At 47.9% G+C, this 27,768-nt stretch overlaps 12 protein-coding genes across 12 annotated transcripts; 7 read left to right on the forward strand and 5 right to left on the reverse strand.

Moving 5' to 3' along the window:
• Nucleotides 1-1,772: 1,772 nt before the first annotated feature.
• On the reverse strand, nucleotides 1,773-3,117 carry KY384_005428 (uncharacterized protein; the record flags this gene model as incomplete). Its single annotated transcript, XM_044813929.1, has 2 exons — nucleotides 1,773-2,604; nucleotides 2,660-3,117. 2 exons carry the CDS (start codon nucleotides 3,115-3,117, stop codon nucleotides 1,773-1,775), a joined length of 1,290 nt encoding a protein of 429 aa, XP_044669230.1.
• Nucleotides 3,118-7,403: 4,286 nt separating this feature from the next.
• Nucleotides 7,404-9,179, forward strand: KY384_005429 (uncharacterized protein; the record flags this gene model as incomplete). Its single annotated transcript, XM_044813930.1, has 2 exons — nucleotides 7,404-8,374; nucleotides 8,426-9,179. The coding sequence occupies 2 exons, from the start codon at nucleotides 7,404-7,406 to the stop codon at nucleotides 9,177-9,179; spliced, it is 1,725 nt and encodes a 574-aa protein (XP_044669231.1).
• A 997-nt stretch (nucleotides 9,180-10,176) lies between these two features.
• KY384_005430 (uncharacterized protein) lies at nucleotides 10,177-10,862 on the reverse strand (the record flags this gene model as incomplete). Its single annotated transcript, XM_044813931.1, has 2 exons — nucleotides 10,177-10,593; nucleotides 10,830-10,862. The coding sequence occupies 2 exons, from the start codon at nucleotides 10,860-10,862 to the stop codon at nucleotides 10,177-10,179; spliced, it is 450 nt and encodes a 149-aa protein (XP_044669232.1).
• Nucleotides 10,863-11,592: 730 nt separating this feature from the next.
• Nucleotides 11,593-15,909, forward strand: KY384_005431 (uncharacterized protein; the record flags this gene model as incomplete). The annotated part of the gene is made up of 5 exons (XM_044813932.1): nucleotides 11,593-12,035; nucleotides 12,082-12,416; nucleotides 12,469-14,417; nucleotides 14,469-14,552; nucleotides 15,187-15,909. 5 exons carry the CDS (start codon nucleotides 11,593-11,595, stop codon nucleotides 15,907-15,909), a joined length of 3,534 nt encoding a protein of 1,177 aa, XP_044669233.1.
• A 374-nt stretch (nucleotides 15,910-16,283) lies between these two features.
• On the forward strand, nucleotides 16,284-17,304 carry KY384_005432 (uncharacterized protein; the record flags this gene model as incomplete). Its single annotated transcript, XM_044813933.1, has 3 exons — nucleotides 16,284-16,386; nucleotides 16,633-16,825; nucleotides 16,920-17,304. The coding sequence occupies 3 exons, from the start codon at nucleotides 16,284-16,286 to the stop codon at nucleotides 17,302-17,304; spliced, it is 681 nt and encodes a 226-aa protein (XP_044669234.1).
• A 148-nt stretch (nucleotides 17,305-17,452) lies between these two features.
• Nucleotides 17,453-17,918, forward strand: KY384_005433 (uncharacterized protein; the record flags this gene model as incomplete). The annotated part of the gene is made up of 2 exons (XM_044813934.1): nucleotides 17,453-17,465; nucleotides 17,518-17,918. The coding sequence occupies 2 exons, from the start codon at nucleotides 17,453-17,455 to the stop codon at nucleotides 17,916-17,918; spliced, it is 414 nt and encodes a 137-aa protein (XP_044669235.1).
• Nucleotides 17,919-18,209: 291 nt separating this feature from the next.
• On the reverse strand, nucleotides 18,210-19,678 carry KY384_005434 (uncharacterized protein; the record flags this gene model as incomplete). The annotated part of the gene is given in 2 exon segments (XM_044813935.1): nucleotides 18,210-19,355; nucleotides 19,373-19,678. 2 exon segments carry the CDS (start codon nucleotides 19,676-19,678, stop codon nucleotides 18,210-18,212), a joined length of 1,452 nt encoding a protein of 483 aa, XP_044669236.1.
• Nucleotides 19,679-19,993: 315 nt separating this feature from the next.
• Nucleotides 19,994-20,785, reverse strand: KY384_005435 (uncharacterized protein; the record flags this gene model as incomplete). The annotated part of the gene is made up of 2 exons (XM_044813936.1): nucleotides 19,994-20,251; nucleotides 20,573-20,785. The coding sequence occupies 2 exons, from the start codon at nucleotides 20,783-20,785 to the stop codon at nucleotides 19,994-19,996; spliced, it is 471 nt and encodes a 156-aa protein (XP_044669237.1).
• Nucleotides 20,786-20,801: 16 nt separating this feature from the next.
• On the forward strand, nucleotides 20,802-23,036 carry KY384_005436 (uncharacterized protein; the record flags this gene model as incomplete). The annotated part of the gene is made up of 1 exon (XM_044813937.1): nucleotides 20,802-23,036. One exon carries the CDS (start codon nucleotides 20,802-20,804, stop codon nucleotides 23,034-23,036), a length of 2,235 nt encoding a protein of 744 aa, XP_044669238.1.
• An 86-nt stretch (nucleotides 23,037-23,122) lies between these two features.
• On the reverse strand, nucleotides 23,123-24,205 carry KY384_005437 (uncharacterized protein; the record flags this gene model as incomplete). The annotated part of the gene is made up of 1 exon (XM_044813938.1): nucleotides 23,123-24,205. One exon carries the CDS (start codon nucleotides 24,203-24,205, stop codon nucleotides 23,123-23,125), a length of 1,083 nt encoding a protein of 360 aa, XP_044669239.1.
• Nucleotides 24,206-24,376: 171 nt separating this feature from the next.
• Nucleotides 24,377-25,934, forward strand: KY384_005438 (uncharacterized protein; the record flags this gene model as incomplete). The annotated part of the gene is made up of 5 exons (XM_044813939.1): nucleotides 24,377-24,685; nucleotides 24,734-24,857; nucleotides 24,910-25,618; nucleotides 25,671-25,733; nucleotides 25,790-25,934. 5 exons carry the CDS (start codon nucleotides 24,377-24,379, stop codon nucleotides 25,932-25,934), a joined length of 1,350 nt encoding a protein of 449 aa, XP_044669240.1.
• A 485-nt stretch (nucleotides 25,935-26,419) lies between these two features.
• KY384_005439 (uncharacterized protein) lies at nucleotides 26,420-27,616 on the forward strand (the record flags this gene model as incomplete). Its single annotated transcript, XM_044813940.1, has 2 exons — nucleotides 26,420-27,253; nucleotides 27,305-27,616. The coding sequence occupies 2 exons, from the start codon at nucleotides 26,420-26,422 to the stop codon at nucleotides 27,614-27,616; spliced, it is 1,146 nt and encodes a 381-aa protein (XP_044669241.1).
• Nucleotides 27,617-27,768: the final 152 nt, after the last annotated feature.

Here is a 27,768-nt window from a genome sequence, read left to right on the forward strand (position 1 = left end):
CACCAATACAGCGAACACCTCCAATATTCTCCTCCCTACCCATCTACCGCATCCCCCGCCTTAAGTTCACGCTACTCATTCCCCAAACAAGCCCTTTAGCGATACCATTTCGGAATTCCCTGGCTTCACTCTCCATCCTCACCTCAGTCCATGGCTTCCTTTCACTGTTCCGGTTTCCCTTACTAGCATCACCACCTCTATTCTTCCATCGAAAGTCTGCCTCGGCAACCGCCATCCACAAGCCTATGTCAGCATTCTGATTGAAGCAAGATGCACAATAGGCTACGTCACCTTTTGCCTTGACAATGGTGGGTACACGGCAGCTGTCTCCGAGGAAGGGATTGGGTTGTGTAAGCAGTTTAGCGCAGGAGACGTGTTGTGTCTGAAGGATATGGGGGCAGTGCGTGTGAGTTCTGAGGACGGTTTGACACATTGCTTACTTATTTGAGTCGTGTTTCGAATTTCCTGATTGGTCTTGAGAGTGTGAAGAGATGGAAGGTCAAGGTAGATATGAAAGTAAGGGAAAAGATAAGACATATTGCTGGAACAATGTAGTTGTCGGAGCTGAATTGCCTTGTTCATACTTTTGGCAAGAGACGCGGTCTAGCATAGGAATAAAGGGCCAATGGAACAATGATTGTTTCGTACCTAACCAACCAGAAGTGGATGCAAACAAACTTGATTGATCTTTAAAAAGGAAGATCGACTGAACATGATAAAGAAGTTTTAAATCAGGCTTCAATGACTAGGATCTATTGTTGATGGCCTCGTCTCACATTGCAAGATTTCTCAATATCTTTGAGTAGTAGGGTATAGCTGAGGATGGCAGGCAGTAGAAGGCTGTCGCCTAGGAAATCATATGTTGTTTACTTCGTGAAACATGAACCAGGACAGCATTCTGGACATGAGACGCGTGTGAATGACTTTGTGCCTTGAAATCCGAAAAGTATCATGTCCATTTTAGCCATGACCGACAAAGACCAGTGGCATTGTTCAAAGAGTGAAGTAGCATATTGATGGTCGGAGTACGGTGAGTACCAAATACTTCATTGCGAGTACGCTCAATGTGACTGGGATCAAGCGTCAGACATGTTCGCATTCACGAAGGTAGACCAGGCATCTCAACCTTTAATGACAGACATTGATCGATGACAGCGTGACTTCGATCCATGAGAGCTGAAATCCTATTGAATAGCCTTGCCGTCGAAGTCCTTCGTATATTTAGACCCTAACGTTAGTCGATCACTGACACCTTCAATTGCGTTCTCGATTCAAGGATGACCGGAGATAGGCTTGGCTAAAGTGTCTGCCCCTTTGCTACCTTGAAGGTCATCTTCAATTGACCCTTGTTCATCAAGGGTGCCCGGCGGCGAAAAAACCCGTCCCTTCACGGGCGGACAAGAAGCCGGTCTGCTTGCAGCATTGCGCAAATTGGCAGTCAAGGGGCGCGTTCATCATCAGCAACGTGGTGGCAAAGACTATTAGCGACAGCTCGAAAGAGATCTTGACAGGGCTACCTGCTACTTGTTGATGGTGAAGTCCGATTTGGTACCTCGCTCATTATAACATTCAGATCGGGCGTAAACGGATGATCACTTGCTGACCTGGCTTCATATAGTAAGGGGCTATTCACTGATATTGGAACAGCATGGTTCGCACCTCGGGATTAGGCCTTCGTCTTTCCCGGAGAGTTGACAGGAATCCGACAGCCTTGCAGGTCCAATCAACAAGTAAGAGCTTGAATGAAGATATCTCCGAAAGCCTGCGAAGGTCTAGGCAGTATGGACCAGTGTTTTCTTGTGAGATCCGCCATCCAGCCCCTTTTGTTTGAACATTTCCTCGATGACCTTCCATCTTCCCACCTCCTCCTCTTTGTCCCTTGTCGTCTTTTTCTTTGCGAATACCTGTACATTGGCTGACCCCTCCAACCCTTTCAATCTGCCATTTTGGCTTGAAATTTCGTCCGAGAGTCTTTTTGCTTTCGGGGTCTTTTTCAAAAATCGCAACAGGTCTGAGACGTCCTTGATTGAAGAGATAGAGCAATCGGAGATACGGAGGCCGGTAAGTTGCGCCGAACGCTTGAAGACAGCAAATTTCATCTCCGGATCAGAGAGGCGAACAGAGTGCCAAGTATCATCAGGAGAATCCTGAGGTTCAATCACAGCGGTGTTGTCTTGTAGAACAGATCTGGTGTGTTCTTCGAGTTCCTGAGAACCACCAGATGGCTCCGATGCTATTTGCGCTTTATAAATTGTATCCGTCTCTTGCGCATCATTCATCTCCTGTGCACTATTTTGGACGACCATCTTGCTTTCCGACGTTTTGCTAGGCGTGAGGCCTGGCTTGGCGTCATTGAGTGCCCGAAGAAGCGCCTTTTCGTCATTCGGATTGAGGAATCGGAATGTTGGAGTTCCAGTAGAGTTCTGCTCAAACACAACTGACCCCATGGTGAGAGACTCCTCTTCTAGGACGCTTTGCGCATGTTTGTAGGCCAGGTCAAAGTCCAACCCATTCTGCTTTAGGGTGACGAGTTCAATCAGTGCATGGTGTACAGCCTGTTCGACTTCAATCGGTTGCCGCGACTTTTGATTTTGCTGCATGAAACTTGAGAACCATTAGCTAGCAGAACCTCTCGGATGGTCTAACGATGATGACCAACCCATGGTATTGTAAATGAGCATGTTCGTCCCAGTCACTGGCTTTGAACGTTCGAAGCGAGTTCCAAGTAGTGGCAGGCCTGTATTGTTCTGGGCTGTAGGAGTCTTGCGATTTGGGGTTCTGATTATTGTTCTCCGAGGTCTCGCTCTCTAGGATAAATTCATTCGCCTCACTCAAGGTTCCAGCATCCTGGTAAAGTATGCCCGACTCATTTGGTGCTTGATCAATTGTACGATTTGCCCCGCCCCGAAATGAGTTACTTTCTGTTGCTGTTCGTTGTCCAGGGTGAGGAAACTGAGCAGGTTGCTCATGAGGCCGAGTTCGCAGCCACCTGCGGGAGATGGGAATACGGGACTCCTCTCCAAATGCAGCATGAGGTCGGCATCCAACACAAAAGAGACCAGTACGTGACAGGAAACGAGGGTGCGCGAAGCGTAGAGGTGTACTCGCAGGAGTCATTGGAGGTATTCACTGACTTCAAGAAAAATCTACGAGCTGGCCGAAGACAGGAGCTAGTACTACTATTAGTCCATTAGGTGGTTGCGGATCAGACTCAAAATTACGCATACCACATGCGAACTATGCGCAGGCTTGAATCTGTCAGGCGGACCGTGCCAGAGTCTCTAAGCTTCAGCTAGGGGACGAGGGAAGCGCGATCCGATCCCCTTGTCTCAGTCCTTTGAAGATTCTTGCGCCACTATCCTAAGCGGATGTATAGGAATGAGAGCATTGATCATTACAGATTCAAGCTCGCGCGTTCTCGAACGTCGCTTACAGTGACGGTTGAATAGTTCTTGTCGCGGAGGAAGCGTAAATGAGCGCTGCGATTGTTAAATAGCATGCGCGCATTGGGCAGCGGGGGTTCGACATCATCACACACGTCGGATTGATGGGCAAGTGCCGCAAGATGTGTTGTCTTTCGAGTGGGCTTGACAGTACTGCCATGTCTTATACATAGCCATGAACGACCCGGAAAGATACCCAGGAGACAGAGCTTGTTGCCACATCAGTCCGAGGTGTCTCGCCTAAACCTGATTTTCTAGCAGAGATTTATCCATTGTCTGTTTTGACCACGAAAGCTGGGCGACAATTCCTCTAGATCAAGAGTAAAGAAAATCTCGCGATCAAGAAAACAGGGGCCAAGACCCGATCATGTCGTGAAGCTGTACTAAACCCTCTGGAAAGGGTTTCAACCCCAGAAATCGAAAAGTCGAAACGGCCTGGGAGTAGATAGAAGTACGATAGCTAATTTCCAGAGACACAAAGGATCCCCTCACCACCGAGATGAGGCTCGCTGGCAAAGCACTTAAAAACTCTGGCTTGCTTCCGTCACTGAGATTCTTTCGATTGCTCCTCCTCCTGTAACACTCTCAGCCACAATTATGTCGAAGTGACTTTCCAGAAGATTGCTTTTGGGCTGAAGATATACCATCAGACCTACTAGAGCCGTGCATGCCTCCTGGTACTTCAGTGGTCCACAGGGCGAGGCAGAGTTACGAAGGGAGAGCTGAACATTCTTCTCTTCAAAACTTGCCGATTCAAAATCATCTGTAGCGGAGTGGCCGCAGACGTAAGGTATTGACTTCAAAATCGTCGTTATCAAAAGGCTGCAATCAAGTAAGGAAGCATGGGTGAATGGTGCAAATCTCAGCGACATCGGTGGTGAAGTATTTGGAATATCGTAGGTTCTGTCGATTGTCAATTATCGGATAAATGGGACCCCAAGCTTCACTTCTAACTCAGCTGAATAACCAGAAACGTTTCCTGCACAAACTCCTGAGTAAGTAGGAATCATAGCAGAACAAGAGACAGAAGTAAGCCAAATGCTACCAATGATAGCCTTCAGAAACATGGTATAGAGCAACGAAAAGTGCAAGTATGGCTCCTTGGCTTACTGCCAATTTCACCACCTCCAGGTAATAAGAATGCCTGAGTTTAGCTTGCGTGAGAACCCTCTCGAACTTATCTGTGTACGTAAAAGGAGTCAAAGTCTGCAAGGGGTATTAACAGAGCTCATTCAAAGGATTGTGAAGTCTTACAAGGTAATGTCAAAAGTGGAGCGTATCTGACAAGCGCTCCGAAAAGTTGGTGTCTCGATGACTGGCATCTGTTTTGGTCTAATAGTGGCTATTCGCGAATAGACCTTGTTCCAACAGGGGTCCCAGCGGAGATAAAATTATATTTCTCATTCATCTTGAGGATACCGTTTGGCACTTGCCGCGAAAGACTTCCCTGTTTTGGCCTTGCCCATTGGTTTCATTTTGCCTCAGGACGTTGAGATCTAAACGTATCCAAAGCCAAGCGAGCATCATCCTCCTTTTGTACTCTCCTATCAATTTTCGAAGTCCACCAGATCACATTATAACAGCTTGAAGCCTGTCAGATACAATACATACTATCAGTATTTCGACTCATTTGCTTTTGCAAATAGCCCAAGACATTATCCTTACCTCTTCACAACTTATGACTAGGTAATAATAATTTAGGGTCGCTGCGAATACCAGGGAGATCAGTCGTTAAATGTAGGCATGATCCTGTTGTTTTGTTCCTCCCGTAATCTGTCTCATGTCGCTGGCCGCTTCGATTACTTCATTGCCCTTGTTACTTAAATTTTGCTGATGCGAAGTGTTCAAATCACAGATCTTCGAAGTCCCTTTTCAAAAGCGATTTAACGCTCATTGACAGTGGGCTCTCCTCGGTCATAGTATGTTCTCTTGGATGAGGTCAATCTCACTGATGGAGAAGACCTTCTACCAAGACAACTACCATTTTAAAGATATTGCTCTTCGATTACGATCAAAGCGTATCAGGTGCATGGTAGTAACAGCCTATCAAGATTGAGCCTGACTTAAAACTTGTAGAATCCTGACTGTCGACTGTCGCGTAGACCAGTCCGGCGTTTGAGAGTACGAGACTGTGAAGATCATTGTAGTTCCAACATGCAGTAAATTTCCCCCGTTTTGGTCCGGAGTAGCTGGGACTGTGGCATGTGAGCATCATCATCAGTGCTCTCCTTTAAAAGTTCTCAAGAGAAAAGGTAAAAGTGGTTGCGGACCAGTGGCTTTGCTCTATTCAAGTCCTAACTCCTTTGAAAGCTGAATGGAGAGTTAGTATAGCTGTATATTCGCAACGAATTGAACAGAAAATCGAACGCGTCTAGACTCCCCAGGCAGCAAAGGGTCTGCACGAGCAAAAGCTGGTTTGTTGTTGGCGCCAAACGGTAGTCTTGGGATTGCAGTACCATGTTTAGTAACTTGGAAGCATGGGATGTTTATTTGGGCAGAATGCGTAATTGATTGGTCAAAATGTTTGTAGTCTTCTTTCACCAGGATGATATAGTGGCGAGTCTCAATCGGGCTACCGATAGTCATTTGGGTCCAAATCTCCCCTCAAATCTCATTGCGTAAACCATGTTGTGGTTTCCTTCTGGATGGCGATATGAGCGTGTGATGGCGGTGGTACTGCCACTTGAAGATGGTAGTATGGCCGTTGCGCAAGTTACCACTTCCTAACAACGCTGTGAATGTAGACGATAACCGCAGAGTTTAAAGAGATAGGGTTGAATCTAGGATTGCAACAACATCCCCTTCCTTCCGTGAAGTAGGCGTACAGATTATCTCAAGAGGAAGAGGATGATATGAATGCGTTTCAAACTAGACATTGAGTTGATGAGACCACTCAAGGGAGGTCCCTCCCGGACGATAGAAAAGCAATGCGGCAAACCTCTCCAAGCCGTCGACGAACAGAATTGGGAGATCTTCCTTCACACGATGACCCAAGGAGATGGATTTAAATCTTCAATCCAAGTATACTCTTTTCCTCTCTAGCTCAGGCAACATTCAGATAAGAAACGAAGACATCATAAACGCCTGCTATATTTAAGACTGTCTTTCAGTCAAGAACCAGGACGTCCGAGCTGCTGAACATCGACTAGAGTCACGTAACGCGCTTTACTTGGTCACTAGGGTGAGCTGAAGGCCCATAATCAAAACATCCTTAAAAGTTGCGCAACATAAACCACTGAACAGGCTCATAGACAAGATACATAGTAGCTTTCTAGGATCGCCGGCCCACTATCATCTGCCGCCTGATGACAGTGGGCCGTTGGATTGAATCATCAACACTGAGCTGTGGAGACCAAGCAATGTACTTGTTGGAAAGTCTGATGAGTCTTAGCAAGGATGAACGTTTCCTTGATTTGAAAGGCTGCTCTGCGGCAGGGTTCCTTCGGCTGGCGTGGTGGCTGATTCTTTAAGCCTTATTATGCCAACCTGGGAATTCCCCTAATGCTCTCAGCCAGACCATCCCCTGAAATACAATCTACGTCCAGAGGGTACCCTTAAAAAAGATAGACACCACTAAAGCCAGCCATAGGGATAGACTTTGATGAACGATTCTTGAATCTAGATTGATGATTCTTAGGATCTTAGCAGCAGAATACAACAAATATATCGAAGAAAAAAAAATGTGTAAAAGGGAATAAGTCCAAATTGGACCGCGAATACATTGATTTACAAGAGATACCTGTCGTTCACTAGATGAAAGACGACGTTCCCCTATTCTAACGATATAGCTACTTAGGGGTGGACCCGCGGGAGCTATACTGATTCTAGAACATGGAACCAATTCCGTCTTTGTTTTAGAGCTTTGGCGCGTTCACGTCTTGTAAGACGGTCGCGATATATTCTCAGCCTGTCCCAACGAACGATGATAGTCTGTCGCAATACTCAGCACTCCATTCGAAAATGGAATACTCTCCATCCAAAAGGCGTAAAACCTCACCCGGTACCGCTATCCAAGTCACCGCGTCAAATACGAACAATGGCATTGTTCGAAATGGCTCCCGACACTCCGCACAACGATCATCGTACATGTCACCAACGAAAGCAAGTCTTGCGCGTTTCAACCCAAGCTTATTACAGCGATCTGGCTCTGCCGAACCTCACAGAGCGGCGAGTCAGCAGAGAACTTCACGAAGAGCGAGGACTGAAGACCGCGCCCTCGAAATCGCTCAGGAAGATCTGAGCAAACCCCGAACCTCCGGCAAGTCACGGCCGGAGAACAAAACCAACGGCTCGCTTAATCATACAGATGAACTTGTAGCCTTAAATCTGAATGCTACTCCTTCAAAGCTCCCTGGTACAATAGGGGCGGACGGCACTAAACGCATGCAAGAGCTCAGCATAGCAATGGAAACGCCTACAGCCAGGCACGGAAAGAATGTTGATCGAGCGAAAGAGTGGAATGATGACGATGAACCAAGTCTACCATCTACCCCTTCCCAGCTGGGTTTGGAAGCTCCTCTGGAAAAGCCAAGAGGATTGCTTTTTCATAGCCCAAGTCGAAGAAGTAGTCGCCGAGATCGGGCTCAGATCAAATCTTCACCCTTGAAAGAGCACGCATCTGCAGAACGCGTCCTTCTCTTGTTAGGACCACGTGTTCCATTAAAAAATGCCCCCAAGTACGCTGCAGATATGCCTCCCACAGAGACCGGAGATCATGGCCAATCTCTAAACCTTCTTCGAACAAGATTGAAGCTGTTGCAGGACGAGCTTACCAGCGGCACCTTTCTGTCTGGCTGTCTCACACCAGATTCAACAGGGCGCAAGAAGCTGGCAAAGCAAAGAAGGGCTGTGGCACAGGATGCCCGAGAGATCAAGCGCCTACGAAATCTGAGGAGTCGAGACGATGAGGGACTTGATGGAATCGAGTCTCCGTGAGTCCAAAGCCGACGATGAATCGGGGAAAGCTAATTGTTCTAAAGCAGCTTGAATCACGTTTCAAGATCCGGGACGGAATCCATCAACCGCCGGCTAATTCAGTGCCTGCCTTTCTCACGCCCTCGTCTCCTCGCGGCTGGCGTGTCCCGTAATAATTCAACTAGGGATGAGACACACGAAGAAGTCTCCCTGGCTATCAAGATTCTGTCTTCCGAAGTAAACCTCTCAGCCTCGTCTGACATAATCATTGAGCAGCGTGTGGTAGTCTCATCGCCGAACAAGCAGAAGATTGCCGAAATAGCGTTGTCAATAGAGCCAATCTCTCAAACGATAGCACAGATGCCAGACACGCAGCTAGTATCCTGGGCGGAGAAGGAGCTGCTTCCCTGGTTTTCTAACGTGACATCCGAAAAAACATTGATGAACACAAGCACTGCTATAATTAGTTACGTAAAAATAGCAACAATGAGAAAAGCTTGCTGGTCTCGGTGCAAAATGGATTTCGTCCAACTGCTTGGAGCAACTTCCATATCGGAACCTCAGGCCTCGGACTTCGGCTTACGATCGATCCAATTCTCAGCATCGTCAGTCAAACTAAAAGTAGACTGGCACGTCTCGGTCAACAGTGCGGGCGAGGCCGAAAGCGATATTGCTTTGAAACCAACATTTCCTCCCTATTGGCACCACTTGGACATCCGACATGACTTGGCTCACGTTGAAAAAGCCTTTGCAGAGCTCTTTCAAGCCAAAGGCATTACTTATGCGATCAATGATCTTGTTGCCATCCTCTTTCCACCTTAGCGAGCTTTCCACCTTAATATCCAGCCATAATTACTTCTGAGAGCGAACTAAAAGTCGGTACTTTACAGCTTCCTAGAAAGGACGGAATGGTGTTTCGACATGCAAAGATATCTGCGGCTTGAAAGATTTGCTGAGTCCTTCAGTAGATAGGACCAAGCGTGATAGTGTTGGTTTTCTATACACCAATCATGGCCTGAGGGTTTCAATTTCACTACTTTGTCATCAATGCCATTTAGCGAAGACCAGACAAGACTCAAAAGGAACTGTCTTCAGAGGTACCGGCGCCTCCAGACTGAAGCCTCGTGGTCCACAGTGTTCACCTTCTATACAACTTCGAAGATCCACGCACGAATTCTCTTATTCGGCCCACAGCTGGAGCTTACGGTGGGAGCTTCAGGGCGATCGAGGAATGAGAAGCTATCGGCGCTCAAAGACCCACATACGTTTATGACCAGAATTTGCATGTGAAAAAAATCACTGAACATATTGCGATCATAGGTCGCACGCATACATGCGGCTCTAATGTCTTTATTTGGAGTTAGCTCAGAAGTAAGGACAGCTTTTACACGATAAGCAGAAAACATTTGGGTCCTAGACAACGGCATTAGAGAAACCTTCCAATTTTTGGGATAATTGTTTGAGATGCTGACCGTGAAGCTACCGGATCCTTCACAAACATATTCTGCTTTGCTTCCCCCGGTGGCTGCCCAGTAGGATCACGCTCTCGATCGGTCTATAGCAGAAGGAAATAGGGAAGCTTGGTATTATCGAAGTCACGAATCCATGAGCAAATGCTAGATTTACGAAAATGGCGCAAGTGGAGCCTTTAACGCAATCGTCCCGACAGAAAGCAGCTAGTAAATGGGATAGACGAGATCACGATTGGAGTGATGTCTTTTGCTGTTGTCGCTCTTTGTACGGCGACCTGAGCAATTCTGCAAAATGAGCCCCCCGCTCCACACATTCATGACGCCCTACATCTCAATTGCATCAATCTCTATTTCTTCGTGGCGGTAGCTTCTTCTTCCTTGGCCTTCTTTCGCTTCTCCCTAACGCCAACCAACCTTGCCTCGCTCCTAGCATCTCTGAGTGTTCGATACGCTTTCTCGGTTCCCTTAGGCAGGTCACTTCGCGAAATCTCACTCACAGCCTCTGCCCTTGCGACGTTCGCGACCGGTAGGACAGAATGCGTTTTACTTGTGATATTGTCTGACTTCAGGGCTGCCTCGACCTCCTCCCTCGAAGAGTCGTTCTTCTTGTGTTCACCGGATTTACGTGGGAAGAGGATCAAGCGCGCACGGTAGGCCTTGAGTCGCTTGACATTTTCGACAAGAGACTCTTCAGACAAATTTTGGCGACGAGGGTCGACAGAAATCCCAATTGTAGGAGCTAATTTTCTTGGTATGCCCGCTTCCTGCGGCAAACTTAGCATCATGTGCTTCAAATGTAGTTATATTCACGCTTCATACTTTTAGTTCTGTGAGACTGAAACCGCGGCCGGCGCGGACGCGACGGTTGTATTTAATTGTTGGGCAACGAACGACAGGCCTGAGTTTATCGACAGGCCGCGGGGCCACTGCAGCTGCCTTTGCTTTACGAGCATCGCGGCGTCGGGATTTCCTTCCGGGCTGGAAGCAGACGTCAACCTACAAAGCGGGGAAGCTCGGTATTGAGAGCGAGCATACCTGATCGAAGTGTGTACGGACTCGACGTTGCCAGTCCTTTCGGAAGTCTGTGCGATGTCAATGAACACGTAATTGTAACTCAGGAGGATGCAAAACTACGGTTGTGTGGGATCTGTTGATTGTGTTTGATGGCCTGCAGAAATTAGCCTATGAGCTGCAAAATTTCTTGCCTTGAGTCCTGCAACTGAAGTGCTAGGATATGTGTATTACCATAATGACCACACAGTGAACAATACCCTGTCCTTGTCTATGTCGCGTTCAACGGGAGTAACGAGCGTCCTACATACGGAAGTGGGAAACCTCGCTAAGTCAGCCCTACCACTGCATACCAAGCCTTTCTTCGGAATTGTTTCCGTTGCTGGCACCAGTGACATTCTGCAGCAAGTCGCATTTTGAGGATGTATCGGCGCAACTCTGTGATAATTGTCAATTTGAGGCTAAGACGTCCGCGGCCTCGCAAGTGAGATCAAATTCGTGAGAAACATGTGGGATTTTGAAGTCCTTTGACGGAAACCACCGATGACCAAGAGAGCGCCAATGCCCAAGCTGCTGCTAACAGCACTGCTTCCTCGAACGATGAGATTGATTTATGATGAATAGTCGGCTTAACAGTATTATACGATAAAAACTAGGGTTGGTGCCCAAGAAACGCTGGCGGCCCTCTGGAGATGGCGTCGTCGGCGGCAAGCGGTTTTCTTGGGAGGTCAAGTGGGAGTGGTCAAACGTCAATGCGAGGCCTTGTGCAATTCATAGCGGACCTTCGAAATGCAAGAGCGCGAGACTTGGAAGAGAAGAGGATAAATAAAGAGCTTGCAAATATACGGCAGAAGTTCAAAGATGGGAACCTCAATGGCTATCACAAGAAAAAGTACGTATGCAAGCTGTTGTACATCTATATCCTGGGTTGGAATGTCGACTTTGGCCATCTTGAAGCTGTCAATCTTATATCGGCGAACAAATTTTCAGAGAAGCAGATTGGTTACCTTGCCGTTACTCTCTTCCTTCACGAACAACATGAGCTGCTTCACCTCGTTGTCAACAGCATCCGCAAGGATCTAATGGATCACAACGAACTTTTCAATTGCTTAGCGCTGCATGCAATAGCAAACGTTGGAGGTAGGGAAATGGGGGAGGCTTTGAGTGGAGACGTTCATCGGCTACTCATATCTCCGTAGGCGGCATATCCTGTCAAACATACCGATGCTAATTGCTACAAGTACCTCCAAAGCTTTTGTCAAGAAAAAGGCCGCACTTACACTCCTACGGCTGTACAGAAAGTATCCAAGTATAGTCCAGCAAGAATGGGCCGAACGAATAATATCCCTCATGGACGACCCAGATATGGGTGTCACGCTTTCTATCACCTCACTCGTAATGGCACTAGCGCAAGATCAGCAGGACCAATATAAAGGAGCTTATGTCAAAGCAGCACAGCGCTTGAAAAGAATTGTTGTCGACAGCGACATCTCCCCTGATTACCTCTACTACAAGGTGCCCTGTCCATGGATACAGGTAAAGCTACTACGACTCATGCAGTACTTTCCCCCTTCAGGTGAGATTATGAAAGATAATAAGGCCACAGCGAGATGCTAATTCCATGTTAGAGGACACATATGTACGTGGCACTATCAGAGAATCGTTACAGCAAATACTTCACGAAGCGATGCTTATGCCTAAGAACGTGCAACAAAATAATGCCCAAAATGCAGTGCTATTTGAAGCCATCAATCTTGTGATACACCTCGACGACGAGCATCAATTGATGGTGCAAATATCCTCGAGGCTTGGGAAATTTATTCAGTCTCGTGAGACTAATATTAGATATCTAGGTCTTGAGGCGATGACACACTTCGCTGCTCGAGCAGAAACCTTAGATCCTATCAAGCGGCACCAGAATATAATCATGGGAGCTTTGCGCGACCGAGACATTAGTGTGAGAAGGAAGGGCTTGGACCTTCTCTACAGCATGTGTGATTCGACCAACTCACAGCCAATCGTTAATGAGTTACTGAAATATCTCGAGAGCGCTGATTTTGCCATACGTGAAGAAATGGTGCTGAAGATTGCGATACTGACCGAGAAGTATGCCACAGATGTACAGTGGTACGTCGATATCTCATTGCGACTGATTGCCATGGCGGGCGATCATGTCAGTGATGAAGTCTGGCATCGGGTCATTCAAGTTGTCACAAACAACGAAGAGCTGCAGATATACGCAGCTCAGAACATCTTGAGATACTTGAAAGCTGAGCAGTGTCACGAGACTCTTGTCAAGATTGGAGGATACCTTCTCGGCGAATTTGGTCATCTGATAGCCGACACAAGGGGCTGTAGTCCCATCGAGCAATTCCTGGCATTGCAGCATAAAATGCAGGGTTGCTCCTCAAGCACCAGAGCCATCCTGTTATCCTCTTTCATCAAATTTGTTAATCTATTCCCTGAGATTAAGCCTCAGCTTCTCCATGTTTTCACCGCATACAGCCATACTCTTGATTCGGAGCTTCAACAACGTGCTTGCGAGTACCTCTCACTTGCTACGCTACCAACCGACGACCTCTTGCGCACCGTCTGCGATGAGATGCCGCCTTTTCCAGAACGAACTTCCGCGCTCCTTTCTAGACTGCATAGTAAACATGCTACAACGAGTGACAAACGCACCTATATAGTTGGCGGGCGAGGGGCCAATGCAGATGCAAAGGAAAACCAACTAGCTCAAGCCCGTGGACTCAAGCGCTCCTTTACGCCCAATGCAAACGGAACATTATCTCCTACCGACAGCACCACGAAACTCACAAACGGTTCAGGCTCGCCAAAGCTGAACGGTTCTTCAGCTGATTTGGAGGGTCTAGTCAATGGGCCGTCTTCTAAACCCCCAAATTTTGCCTCAGCAGCTCATTTGTCTCCTGGTTGGGAACCTGGCTATCGTCGACTCTTAGCTAGGGCAGAGGGTGTCCTCTATGAGGATGCACAGATTCAGGTCGGTCTTCGCTCAGAGTACCGCGGTGCTTTAGGTTGTCTCATCCTTTATTTCACAAATCGCTCTTCGTCTGCCATTGCTTCCTTCACAACTACCCTCGACAACCCTAACCCGGCTTCCCAATTGCGACTTGATACGAAATTTGTCCCAGAGACGAACATCAACTCTCAAGAGCAGGCACAGCAGACCACAATGTTCGAAGCTAAAGCCGCTTTTTCGCTCCCACCAACGATTCGTATTAGTTATCTTGCGGGCGCACTACAAGCTCTGACCCTTCAACTACCTGTACTGTTACACAAATACATAGATAAAGCGCCGCTAGATGCTGATGACTTTTTCAAACGTTGGCGTCAGATTGGTGGAGCACCTCGAGAATCGCAACGGGTCTTCGGGTTAACCAATGGTCGTCGGATGGGTGATATGGACTGGATGAAGCAAATAACTGAAAGGCTTGGATGGGAGGTGTTGAAAAATGTTGATTCAAATGAGAGGAATGTAGTCGGAGCGAGCGTCTGTCATACAAGTTCCAGCAAGGTGGGCTGCCTGATGCGGCTGGAGCCAAATTGGGACTCTCAGGTATGAAATACCCCTTTTATTATGTGTCCGTCACATTGACAGTGATGATAGCTTTTTCGCGTCACCATTCGAACCACGGACGAAAGCGTAGCTCCCGTCCTTGCGAGCATTCTCGAGGACTTTTACTCTCAAGGGGTGACTTTCGATGAACAACAATGACGATGTATGATCATTTGACCGGATGCGTCGGCATTAGTATTCGCTCGGGATGGTCCAAAGAAAAGTATTTTGTGCCGCTTGAAAGAAGAAGTATCACGACGGCCTGAGAACGTCCTGGTTCGCATATATCATACCTGGGCGGCAGCAGCGTTCACCGGTGTAGGAATTGTAAGATGAATATAATATCTTTCTATCATGGATATAGGGAGTACAAGCTGCAACAGTCGAGATGCGGTACCGGATCATCGCTAGTGACTGTTTTTCACACTTCTATTTAAGCGTTTTGCCCAATCCTAGACTCGTAGAAATTTGTTAGTTGACAATCTCAGCTTTGCCATTTTGGGGGCAGTAGAGGCAATCGCTGACGATCCAGATTTGGCAACGATTTAAAGATCGATTTCCGAGCTTCAAACCGAGGTCAAATCCGACTATTGACAAGCTTAAACTACCATCTAAATTGTTAAGAAACTGACAATCTGGAAACCGTTGCCAACACTGCTGGCTGATCTCTTCACATGGGCGTGCCCTTCATCTCACTGCGGAAGCACTACCGTTTAGTCCGTCTGAAATTGTCCGGAATGTACGTATCATACTGAGATTCGCAATCTAGGTACCAGGAGAAAGCATAGAGCCAACATCTACAATCGTGTTGCAGTCAAAAGATGCCTACTTCGTCGATATTCGCATAATTACAGAGGACCACCATAAGGAGAACCATGTCTTCACCGGTGCGACTTTACAGTGGGCTTTCGCAGGAAGATCCCGAAATTCGAAGGAGACTAAGAATGAGAATGGAGAATTGATGCGTTGGCATACAGTCTGGGACCACTGGATTGACAATCAGAGTGATGCAGCCGTAAGTGATGAAGCAGACATGAGACTTCAGGAAGATGGGCTTGTGCTCGAGGAGGGCGTGAATGTCGATACCCATACCGGGTTGGAGCAGAAGTACGAAGAGATGTGGGAAGATCTACCGGTCGAAGCCTTCGGAAAGAAGGGCAATAAGAGCAGCATAGTTGTTAGAGGCGAGGACCCTGGGAAAAGGGTCAAAGGCCTAGTCGTCAAGGTTGGGGGATGGTGTCAGGGGATATTGAAGGATGAAGAACAGCTGACCGCTGAAAGATGGCGTCGGCGAGAGCAGACCGAACTGCTCGAAGATTGTCAAGGCGTGACAAGGCAAAAGAACTGGGATTGCGTCTACAGGATTGGGAACGGTGTCTTGCCCTGCGAAACCATATGTGAGAAGACCGACGGGAAGACTGGGGCTACTTCTGTGATGCAGAGCGACGACAATGACATTGAATGGAGAGTCGTCGAAGAGTATTACTATTAACTGTCAGACGTGCAGCGATCCCTTACAGCATAGCAAAGCATATCCCGAGGAACGTTCAGGGCGTCGGCTGAGATTCGCATTTCATTCTGGTCTGCTTCCGTGGTAACCCCAACGTTCACCAGGCAACTCAATTTAGCCACAGTCGATACGTGGTCTCTCCGCAGGGTGAACGAAGTTTCACCTGAGCACTGCAGCTGGTGCCAACTGAAGCCTGGTACGTCAGCTGAGCATGTGATCAGCTGCTCATGCCTGCAAAGGACCTATTCTTAACAGGTATTCTCAAAGCGCATCGTGTACATTTTCGACGTCACTATCTATGGCTTTTTGATCGAAGTACTCAAACGTTGCTCGCTGCGCGCCAACACTTTATTAAGATGGCTCGTACAAAGGCTGGTGTTGAGGTTCAGAAACAAATTTACTATGTGCCAACCCAGGTAGACCCGTTAGCAATCGCCTCGAAGCGAGCTTTGCGCCAAAGTCCCTTGCGTTTGTTCCTCCAAGACGCTGGCACACTGGTAAAGTCGCTCCCTTATCTTCCCTGGCTTTTCCTACCCTACCACACAAGAGATGGGCAAGGCGAGCTGTATCCCAGTGCTAGGCACACAAAGGAGACAATACTTCAAATACTCCTACTTATTCTCCAAGCTATTTTCCTTATCGTACTCTTACCGGCGATGATCGTTCTTCCCGGGCTTGGGTTTCTACTTCTTGTTTGCATTGAAGTCCTTCTGGTCAAATTGATCGTACTGCCTATGGAAGGACCCAGAATCGTTTATTCCGAGGTCGACGACACAAGCAAATCCACCGTCAGTCAGCACAAAGGCGAGCGGTGGGTTTTCATCAATGGTTGTGCATGTGGTCAAGGCAATTTCCAAGGAGATGTCAACCGTTTGGCACAGGTCTTTGGTCGCCAAGTGTGAGTGATGTTTTCAGAGTCATGACTCAAAAGACGTGTTCTATGACTCCTTCTCGCAGTCTTAAGAAGCAATGCTGACTCTGATTTGATGAAGGATGGGCATCCATAACCAGACGTATGGCCTGCTAGCCGATATTCTGGAGTGCTTGGTGCAGCGTGTCTTCGCCTATACAACAACGGATGTACGGGTAGCCTACGAGCAAATCAAGGTCATCATCTGCGATCCATGGGTCTCAAAGGTGATCTTGATTGGCCATTCACAAGGTGGAATAATCATTTCTCTAGTTTTGGACGAACTGTTCTCGGAGTTGCCTGCTTCAATCATGTCGAAACTCGAGGTCTACACTTTCGGGTCAGCCGCTTCACATTTTTCTAACCCTCCAATGTCAACGGTAGCTGTCCCCGAAAAGGATGAGCATTTCACGATTAGTAAGGGTCTCAAGAGATCCCGATACGTCATCTCTCACGTTGAGCAGTAAGTTTCAATCGTTTCCTAAGTCCAGACGGATCAGGAAGTAATAAGCCTTCAGCTATGCGAATGAGTATGATATGGTCCCACGTTGGGGCGTTCTTCATAGTACACAAACAATGTTATCAACTCGTTATTTTGGTGCCGTGTTTCTGAACATGGCGACTTCAGGTAAATAAATCCGTTTCATCATCGAAAAATCATTTTCTGACTCCTATTTGAGGCCACATGTTCGCTCAACACTATCTCGATGCCATGTTTCCTTACCTTGAGCCAGAGCGTCAACGGCTAGGCAAGAAGAACCAATTAATGGAGCCCTTCCTCGATCGCGTCGTCAACGTTGATGAGGTCACAGTCGCAAGAAGAGAAACCGTTGCCGCGGAAGAACTTGAACAATTGAAGTCGAAAGGCATGCTAGATTTTGGGAATGGGGAACGAAGGGGCTACGGATCGAAAGACGGCAGTGTTGTGATGACCTTTTCTCGGACGCCCACAGGCAGGTTAGTTGCAGATGAGGCAAAAGGAAAGACTGTCAGACAGTTGAGTCGATTGTGGCAATACCAAAATGGCAGGATTCCGAATGATGATGTAGTCGAGACGCAAAGGGCTGACGAAAGTCCTTGAAGGATCTGTGGTGAGGAATATTTTGGAGAGTGAGATCCATTGTTTTGGCTTTGATCTAACAAGACATGAGTTCCTTGACTTCCCAGTACACATGAACACGTACTGTTGGGCAAATTTCAGGGACTTATCGCGATCGGGACATCCTGGAGGTTAGAGCTGCAAGGACTGCAGAGGATATTCGATCATCATGTCGATTCTTTGATTTTGCATAGCACTTTGGCAATAAGCATAACTAAGGGGTACTCTGGTGAACTACGAAGCAAGCTAGTAATCAAAATTTCAGATCACCCATCATCCAGGGCTTGGCCAGCTTCCAATCCCCAAGCCTATCCTATCCGAACCTCGATGTGCTGTCTTCTGCAGTTTGTTCTTTCTGATTGAATCATCGTAGACATCATCGTCCGCCGGTCGTTTCAATGGCATTGTACCAGGCTTCTTCGTGTGACCAAATAGCTTTGACTGTCTCATTGGACTAGGACTCAGATGCTCTTTCAAGGGAGATCTGTGGCTATTTTGTCCCTCCAACGTCCGACGGAGCATTTGTGAAGCAACTTGACTCGCTTGCGAGCCCGGAAGGCCGTCTTCATCATCCAGGTTGTCTTCATTATCTGAAGCGGAGATTGTACTCTCACGGTCATCCTGTGGTCGGCTTTGAGTACCTGAAGCTGAAAAGTTGACCTTATGGTCTTCAAACCTCCCTGACGGCCCAGTCATAGTTGCTTCTGCAGTGACTGGCCTCCGCTGAGGAGTCGTCGGTAACGATGAAAGTGAGTGTGTCCCACGCATGTGACTGTGAACCCCCCTCTGTCGCTGTTGGCTGGGACTTGAGGGAACACTAAAACCCGCGCTATTCAGATTCGCAGCCTGTAGGAGGGTATCGAAGGGAGTTTGCGAAGGAGTCTGCCGACTGCCAATGTCTTCAGCTAATCGACGAGTAGCCGGTGTTCTCGGGGGTTCCCTATTATTTGGGGTGGCGAATTCATGACGAGGCGTACCAGTGAGTGATATGATGCCACGGTCCTGCAGGTCGTTCATATGATTACGGTTGTCTTTGATTCTTTGGCGAAGTAATTGGATATGGTCTGTGAGATCAGCATTCTTGCTATCCAACCGAGCAATCAGCTTCTTAGAGGCTTTCAGCCGTTTCTCAAGCACTCCATTTTCTCGTTGCAAGTCTCGACAATGTGACAGGGCAATCTCCGTAGTCCTTTGAGAAGGTGTTTGTGGAGACGCGATCGGGCTCATCACGTGAGCAGGGGCAGGACTGTTTTCCTGAAGTACTTGAACCTCGCGCTTTGTCGCTTCATGCTCAACTTCAGCTCTCTTCTTTGATTCTTCCGTCTCAATGGTGAGAAGACTATGTTGAAGTTTGGAATGGGCTGCAGTAATCCTGGCTTCTCCCAAAGCCGGTAACAGCTCAGAAAGAAGGCTTCGAACCTCGACTTCATTCATACCTTCAACCGTTTCCATGGAAGGTACTTCGCCAAATAGAGCTCCGGCGGATATCGGAGGTTCCAGCCGCAATGTCGGAGGTGGTGATGCGAGTGAAAGCTCCCCCTATCAAACGAAGTCGCACTCAAAGGCCTTGCAATCGGGTTCGGAATTTGGGTCGAAGGAGGTGGTGTTGTCATTATGGCTGACAAGCGGCTATGAGAACCAGAGAAAGGGCTCTTCGAGCGAGTTGGGCTTGCGATTGAGCTCAGATCATCATCGAGTAGCGGCTCGGGAGTTGGCGTTCGAGGTATTGTGGTTTGTGACATATTGAGAGACCGTATCTTCAGCCGTGCTCATGGGGGTTTGAATGCCTGGAGGGTGTAATGTGGTTTCTAGGCGATTGTCTTATGGACAGAATGTAAGGGACGGGCTAGATAAGGCAGATTCAGCGGTCGGACGCTTATGCCACATAGTACCAGACAGTCGCTACCATTGTGCTAGAAGCCGTATCCTTTGCGGGTTGAGGACTTTCAACTCTTTCTGCGTGGATTGAGGGGTGGCTGGTGGAGGTTGGGATCACGTGCAGAGCGTGCATGGGTCGTGTGCGACCGGTGCGGCTGCCGAAGCAACGGCGCGCTAAATTACAAGTTGGCGGCAATGTAACCAAGCTTATTGACCTCCGCTGGTCTGCCAGCAACCGACGACATAGCAATCTCGTAGCTCTTGACTATATCCTGCGTGCAGGGCTTCGATATCGATTGATAGCGTTCTATCATGCGATGATCTCTATTGTTCTCGCGGTCTACTGCATCAAGGATGGATTCTGGGACTCCAAGGGTTTCGGGCATTCCAAGAGCGTCCAAGCTTCCCATATTCAATGCCAAACGAAAGCCATCTGGCTCAGCTTTCCAGTACCCCAGTAGACCTAGCAAAGCACAGTCTGCGATACCACCATCTAGCCAAACTCCGCTTCAGGCAGATGGGACGATGAAAGAAGACAGCAATCGCTCTCTGCCCCAGAGCTCGCAGGACTTTACTGTCGACCAGAGTTCGACAGAGAAAGCCTTCTCTCACAATAGAACCCGTAAGCCGCGGCCTTCGTTATCGGATCGGACGATGGAAACACTTTCAAGGATACCTCCCACGCCATCTCCTGCACGCCGACGGTCGAGCTTCTTTACTGCTCAAAGTCCAATGACATCGCCAACACGGCCACATACTTCTTTGAGTAGTCGTAGACCTAGCATCTCTCGGGATTCTGTGCCCCCTCTGCCACCAAGTTTTTCTTCATCGAGACCCGCCTCTCCAATGAAACGCTCCATTGCCCCACCCGTGAGGAATACCTCAGCTGCAACCCCACCGGAGCCGAGGAGAGACATTTTGTCTGAATCACGAACGCTATCCACGGCCAAATCGAAGCTGGACCGTTCCATTGGCAGTAGGTCTTCAATGAGTAAGTCAGCAGACTCAGATCGCCAAATACAAGAACAGAATCAGCATACTAGGGGTCGCATAGCTCCCAAATTGCCAGCAACAAGGACTCCGATGCCGAGGAGCCAAGTTCGACAGCGAGTAGCTGTAGAAGCGACTGACAGGTCAGTGCGTGGCTCTCCAAAACCTGCTTTTTCTAGCAGTAGGGATTCAAAGCATCCAACAAAGCGGCCCGGAACACTTAGCGACGAAAAGCCAAAAGGAAAGATAGAGACGTCGACAAAATTCTCCTCTATCACAGATTCTCCTAAATCTTCTGCCGCGCTACGCCAGACTATTGCCAAAGCTAAGGCAGCACATCGTACTGGTTCGACATTTCCAAATGCTCCTGGTGCTGCATTTGGAAATGATTCGTTTCCAGAAGTCATACTCAGCGGTAATAATAGCGCATCTCTCAACAAACGCATAAGATCTGCTCGAATGGACGGTAAATTGAACATCGCTGCGATGGGCTTGAAACAATTACCCGCCGAGATCCTCAGCATGTATGACATGAATGATGATATCGCAGATGGGTCATGGGCGGAAAGCGTAGATCTCGTTAAGCTAATAGCGGCAGACAATGAAATAACTTATATCGAGGACAGCCTTCTCCCTGTGGGAAAGCCTGAGACTTTTGCAAATGGAGAAGAGGACTCTCAAGGATTAGTACTAGCATCGCTTGAGAACCTTGATATGCACGGAAACCTGCTCCGAACATTGCCACATAGAATGGAGAACCTTCAGTGTTTGACAATACTCAACTTGTCGCGGAACCGGATTGACAATGAAGATCTGAAGACAATTGGGAGAATCCGGACTCTGCGTGAGCTGCACGTTGCGGAAAACATGGTCAAAGGATGTGTAAATCATGAGCTATATGGCCTATCAAGGCTGGAGTCATTGGATCTGTCTTACAATGCCATCACACAAATCTCGCGTGGTATTGCTAGGCTCTCAAATCTACACACCCTCAAAATGGCGGGAAACAAGATAACAAGCCTACCTGCGGATTTGGTGGAAGTGACTGCGCTTAAGGACCTGGATGTCTCGCAGAATAGCTTACGAGGCTCGTTATTACCAGTCTCGGTCAAAAGATCAATATCACTGAAAATCATCGACGCCTCCTTCAACGCCCTAGATTCAATTACAGGTTGTGAAAACTTGAAAATCCCTGCCTTGCAGATTCTCAAGATATCTCAGAATAGACTAACATCCCTGGCGGACGTTTCATGCTCACCTGAATTGACAACTCTTGTTGCTGACGGCAACAAGCTCGCGTCTATACCAGAAGGTTTTGCTAGCTTGACCAAATTGAGGAACGCAGATCTTTCTCGGAATGACATACGCCATGTGGATGATCATATCGGTCTGATGGAAAATCTCGTCGTCTGTTCCTTGGCAAACAATCCACTGAGGGAGAGAAGGCTGCTGAACATGAATACCGAGGATTTGAAGCGCGAGTTGCGAAGCAGGCATTGCCAATCGAGTGCCAGCAACAAAGAAAATGCGGGTTCTGGCCAGAATAATGATGAAAAAGAAGGGGAGCAAGGAGAATTGCCCTCAAATATTTGGTCAATTCAAGCAGGCGGGGTTGTTGATCGGTCGCGAAGCAATATCGCAGACATTGAGGCCACTGATCTTCAAGGGCTAGCCGAAAGTGGATCAGTTAAAACTTGTCTTCTCCACCATAATATGCTCCCCATTGTCCCTCTGGTTCTCGACTTACTAGCTGACACACTCGTTTCGCTTGATATAAGTCACAATAAATTACAAGGTGACAAGTATCTGCTCGAAGTCTTATGCCTACCAAAGCTTAGAGTACTGGATCTATCAGCAAACGCCATCGGCTCGTTGGAACCGCTTCTCTCTGCATTGACCGCACCGTCATTATCAGAGTTGAACGTATCCCGAAACCGTTTGGTGAAGCTCCCAGAGCTTCGCTCGCATTTTCCTTTGTTGACGTCTATTTTCGCTGCAGACAACAGCATCTCCGATTTGTCTTTCGAATCTGTGAGGGGCTTGCAAAGTTTGGACGTCAAAAGTAATGAGATCAGCTTTTTAGAACCAAAGATAGGGGTACTAGCTTATGAAGGTCTGCGAATGTTCTTGGTCGATGCGAATATATTTCGGGTGCCGCGACGAGATATAGTAGAAAAGGGTAGCGAAGCTATTCTTACTTGGCTAAGGAGTAGAATTGAAGATGATGCCTGAAATCTTCATGTGGGATGAAGAAACCTGGATGGTATATGAATAATGAGAGATGTCTCATGAAAATCAATAGGAATCACTCTGATGCTTTAATTATTTTTCAGGTCTTCCAAACGGCCTGCCCATTTGTCTGTCCATGAACTGAACTCGTCCTCTTTTCCATGCCAGCTTTTCTTCAGGATCAAGGTGCAACCGATAGCTTGACCATGTAAATCTTTCAAGCGCTCTCCGACTGCTTCAACATCGTTGGCGTACAAAGCTCCCGCCAGCTCATCGGTTTCTTCGGAAAGAAATTGTGTAGTAGAAACTAGGGTATTGAGGCTTGATATTTGTTCATACAGTGGCATGTCACATTCTGCTGTGGACTTCCGAATATTTGGAAAGGTTGCTACCCTACGCTTCCGCAAAGCCGAGTAAAGCATTCTGATTAGCCGGAGCGCTTTCAATACTTTGGCCTTCAGCGCAATTTGTGGGGAGATGCTCAACATGATTTCCATTTTCTCTTCATCGCTAGTCGTCGGCGTCTTCACTATGTCTTCCTCAGCATCACTATCCTTATCATCCTCGTCCTCGTCCTCAGGGTCCCATTCTTCCAACTCCCTAATTGCATCCTCAACCAGGTCCGCATACTCGCCGACCTTCCGGTCTAAAAACCAGACCAGGCCCTTCTCCGCCACCTCCGTAAGCTTATCACTCGAGTCCCACAGCATGCCCGTTGACGAGCGCACATCCTTCTCCCTGTCGTCGTCGTTCCTCGCGTTTTGTTGATTCTCTGGCACACAAGCCAGCAAGCTCCCCATTTCTCGCCAGAAGATCACTAGCGAACTCTTGACATGTTGATGCAGCACCCTCGTGTATCGCTGCGGCGGGCAAAGCTCCAACCCGCTCATCAAGGCTGGGCAAACGCTTTTCAAAAGGGTGTTCAGGATGAAGTTGACTTCTTTTGGAGAGAAAGGCTGATGCAAAAGGAGCAAGGATAGCTTTGTGGTCTGGGCTTTCAAGAGCTTGGAGGCGTCGGAGAGGAGTGCGAAGGGGTTGGGTGCGTTTTGCATTTGTGGGGGCGGTGGGGTCGGAGAATGCAGGGCGGTCTGGAAAGATCTCAGGAGGGCACGAAGATTACTGAGGGATTTCTGGAGGGCGAGAAAGTCGGCTTGGACATTTGAGTGAGACATGTTCGATCGAATAGTTGAGAATTGTGGAGGAGAAATGCTAATAATTATTGTAAATTTCACGCGGGCTGACAAAAGAGGTTTAGCGCCACCTTATTTCAGTGAGATTTATGAATTCACAGTACGAGCATTGCTTGACCTCAAATGAACATTTACTTGTTACTGTGAGGTACTATGCCTCGAGCCACTAAGCAACAAGAGCGTCCTTTACCAAGTAAGTCTTTGGTCGTAGATAACGGAGGCTATACGATCAAGGCCGGATTTGTCGCAGACAACCCAACTGAGGATGATTGCCATGTAATCCCAAATTGCATAGCTCGTGATCGAGGAAAGCGACTTTGGGTGGGTTCTCAACTTGAGAAGTGCAATGACTTTGGTGAGATCGCTTTTCGAAGGCCTGTCGAAAAAGGTTATTTAGTCAATTGGGAGGCTGAGAAGGCTATCTGGGATCAAACATTTATTGAAAAGAGCGGACGATTGCAGGTTTGACTGTTAATTCCTCACGTACACTTATTGCCTAAAAGCTAGTAGTGTGATCCGCAGGAAACGAATCTCATACTGACGGAGTCGCCAAATACACCCGCTGCCCTGCAAGCAAATACTGATCAAATTGTTTTTGAAGAGTACGAGTTTGCCTCTTACTATCGCTGTATTGGTCTGTGATAATTTTCGGGCACCATTTTTGCGTCAGTGCTGATGTGAGGTAGGTCCATCGCTAAATGCATACAATGATATTGCCCAGCTCTTTGAGGATGGCGTGCCTGGTGCAATCAGAAGTCATTCGCCTGCTGAATGCGTCTTGGTGATTGACTCTGGATTCTCTCATACTACTATAGCCCCAATCTTGCATGGGAGACCAATTCAGCAGGCTATTCGTCGGCTTGATATCGGAGGCAAGTTTTTGACAAACTACCTCAAAGAGCTTGTCTCTATCCGCCACTATAACATGTTAGATGAAGTGCATCTTATGAATGAAGTCAAGGAATCTATTTGTTTCGTTAGTCAAGACTACAAACGAGATCTCCAGAGGACTTGGAAGGGCTCGTCTACTACGCAAAAGACAGTTAGGGAAGGTGAGCGAGACATTGTTGTTGATTATGTTCTACCAGACTACAATTCCCACAAGAAAGGATATGCGAGGCCTCACGATCCCTCATTGAACGCCAAACTAAGGAAGATCGGTGCGATGACTGGCCCCAGCGAGGTAGCTGAGGATTTTATGACGCTTGGTAATGAAAGGTTTACTGTGCCTGAGTTGCTTTTCAATCCGATGGATGTTGGCTCACGGCAGCCTGGCATTGCTGAGACAGCTATTCAAAGTCTCTCTGCCGTGCCTACTGGGCTGTGGCCGGTGTTGCTGGCAAACATTCTGGTTGTAGGGGGCAACACAAAGATCGATGGCTTCATGCCGCGAATGTGGGCATCTCTACCCTCGAAGCTATTTGATTGCGTGCTGACATACGTTTAGCGAAGCCGAAATCAGGCAATTGGCGCCTGCTGAGTGTGTTGTCCGTGTTGCGAAAGCTGAAGAGTGGGTCTCCCCGCTCACTTCGGTCTACACAGTGTTGTCATTCTGACATAACATAGCCCCATCAAGTCAACATGGCTAGGGGGCGCTCGTGTCGCCGGGAACAGAGCAGCTCTCTCTTCGCTGCTGGTGACCCGGCAGCAATACCAAGAGAACGGAAGCGCTTGGCTTGCAAAGGTCTTCTCGGGACCCAATGCTCGATGATCGGTAAGAATCTTTTCTTTCTGCAGCCCATCATGCAAACACATTTGAGATAGAATCCTTTTCATAAGCTGGCAGATTGCGCCAGGACACGATTCGGCGTTTCTCCCACTCACGGCCTACAAGGTGACCAAAAAAGACCTGGCTTTGGCCAGTGTGACACCGATTTCATAAAGCTAGTTAAGAAGGTGGGTGGGTGGGTAAGTGTTTCCCAAAAGGGTAAACGTGTGACGCGCGCGTGATTGCGTCTCGGCTCGACACTTCCTTTTAAATAAGTCACAGTTTCGCGAACTTCGTTCCCTTGTCAACCAAGGATTCAGCATAGGGCCATTTCTTTGATCAGTCAAGACTTCCTTCATGCCAAAGTGATCGAGGAAATGTGCTCTGACTGTGAAGACGACGAGCCCGTATGCGGCTGGTGTGGTGACAGCTGCTTTGGAAGTTGCGATGATCCAGATTGTTGCGTATCCTGCTGGCATGTTCAGCAAATGGGCATACCGTTTGATGAGTTCGATGAAATCGAAAGCGAGGAAGCCCTGGACACTTGCCTCTCTACAAATTGCCACTGTGAATGCCACGACGACATGAACGAAGAAATTGGCGTTCGATGGGAGGCTGGCGTGCGCATCCATGAGGACGAGGATGGTCCTCCATATGACAGGAAAGGCATTCTTCCATTCCTCAGACTGCCTAGTGAGATTCGAGATAAAATCTACGGTTACGCGTTCCTCCAGGAAGGCCTTAGGCGAAACAACCCTTATCACCGGGGCTCAATTCACACCAGCCTCTTAAGCACATGCCGTCAGGTGTACAAAGAGGCTGGTCATTTACCACTTACCATCAACCGGCTTTGCTTCACTAGACCCGACTTTGCGCACGATTTCATTGGCTTTGCCCTAGCGCCGTCTGTTCACCACCTCTTTACAAAACTATCGGTTGAGTCCCACATATCTGAGTGGTTTGGGCTCAATAGTAATCTACTTTGGAAGCGACTCAAGACGTTGCCCGTCACCCATCTGGACATCACTCTAAAGGGGGCCTATGGAATTGAGACACTCAAAGGGCACTGCTGCTTCACTAACGCGATCAAGGATATCAAGACGCTTAAAACCTTCAATATCAGACTTGTTTCATTCCGAGTATCAAAGACGCAGAACGAAGAGATTCAGGAGGAATTGAGGACCAAACTCATCGACGGCTACGTGGTCAATAAGAAAGACAAAGCGTCCAAGCTCGAGACAAGGGCAGCCGGAAAGCGAAAGGAGAAAGGGAGTAGCAAGGCCAAGCCCGCACCAAAACGTGCGAAAAAGGAGCAATCCAAGGTGAGCGTTTTGCGTGCCCAGACAGATCTTATTGCCTACTTATCATGACAGTGCTCGAGAAATACAAAAGCTAATAGTAAGATGCATCGTGCACGAGACGACATGCTCGTGTCATACGAAGCTATGAAAGCATTTGCTGCAAGCCTGGAGCGAGGATCAGCAGCCGTCAGAATCCGCCTTGAAGAAGCACGTGAAGCCGCTGAAAGTCTGGATCAGGACAAGTTCGAGAGCTTGGCTCGGAGCGTTTCTTCAACGTTGGAGGAGCTCTTTGCCAAAACCAATGGGGCTAGATTAGAAATGCTAAGAGCCACTGGAGCACTCGGCAATGCCTCTGGATCTTTGGAAACATTGCGCCTCTCGTGATGGCTGTCCGTTGGCACATCAAGGGTATTAGCAGTACATTTGCACACTGTCTGAGGTATGCAAGGCATGTGGATATGGATGGAGAATGTGGCATGTAGGTTTCCCCTATCCACTCGCCTTCATTAATCACTTTCTGAGTATGTACAGGTCTA

This window comes from Bacidia gigantensis (genome assembly GCF_019456465.1).
Source record: "Bacidia gigantensis strain McMullin 20006 chromosome Unknown contig_245, whole genome shotgun sequence".
In the NCBI taxonomy this organism is placed as follows: Eukaryota; Fungi; Ascomycota; class Lecanoromycetes; order Lecanorales; family Ramalinaceae; genus Bacidia; species Bacidia gigantensis.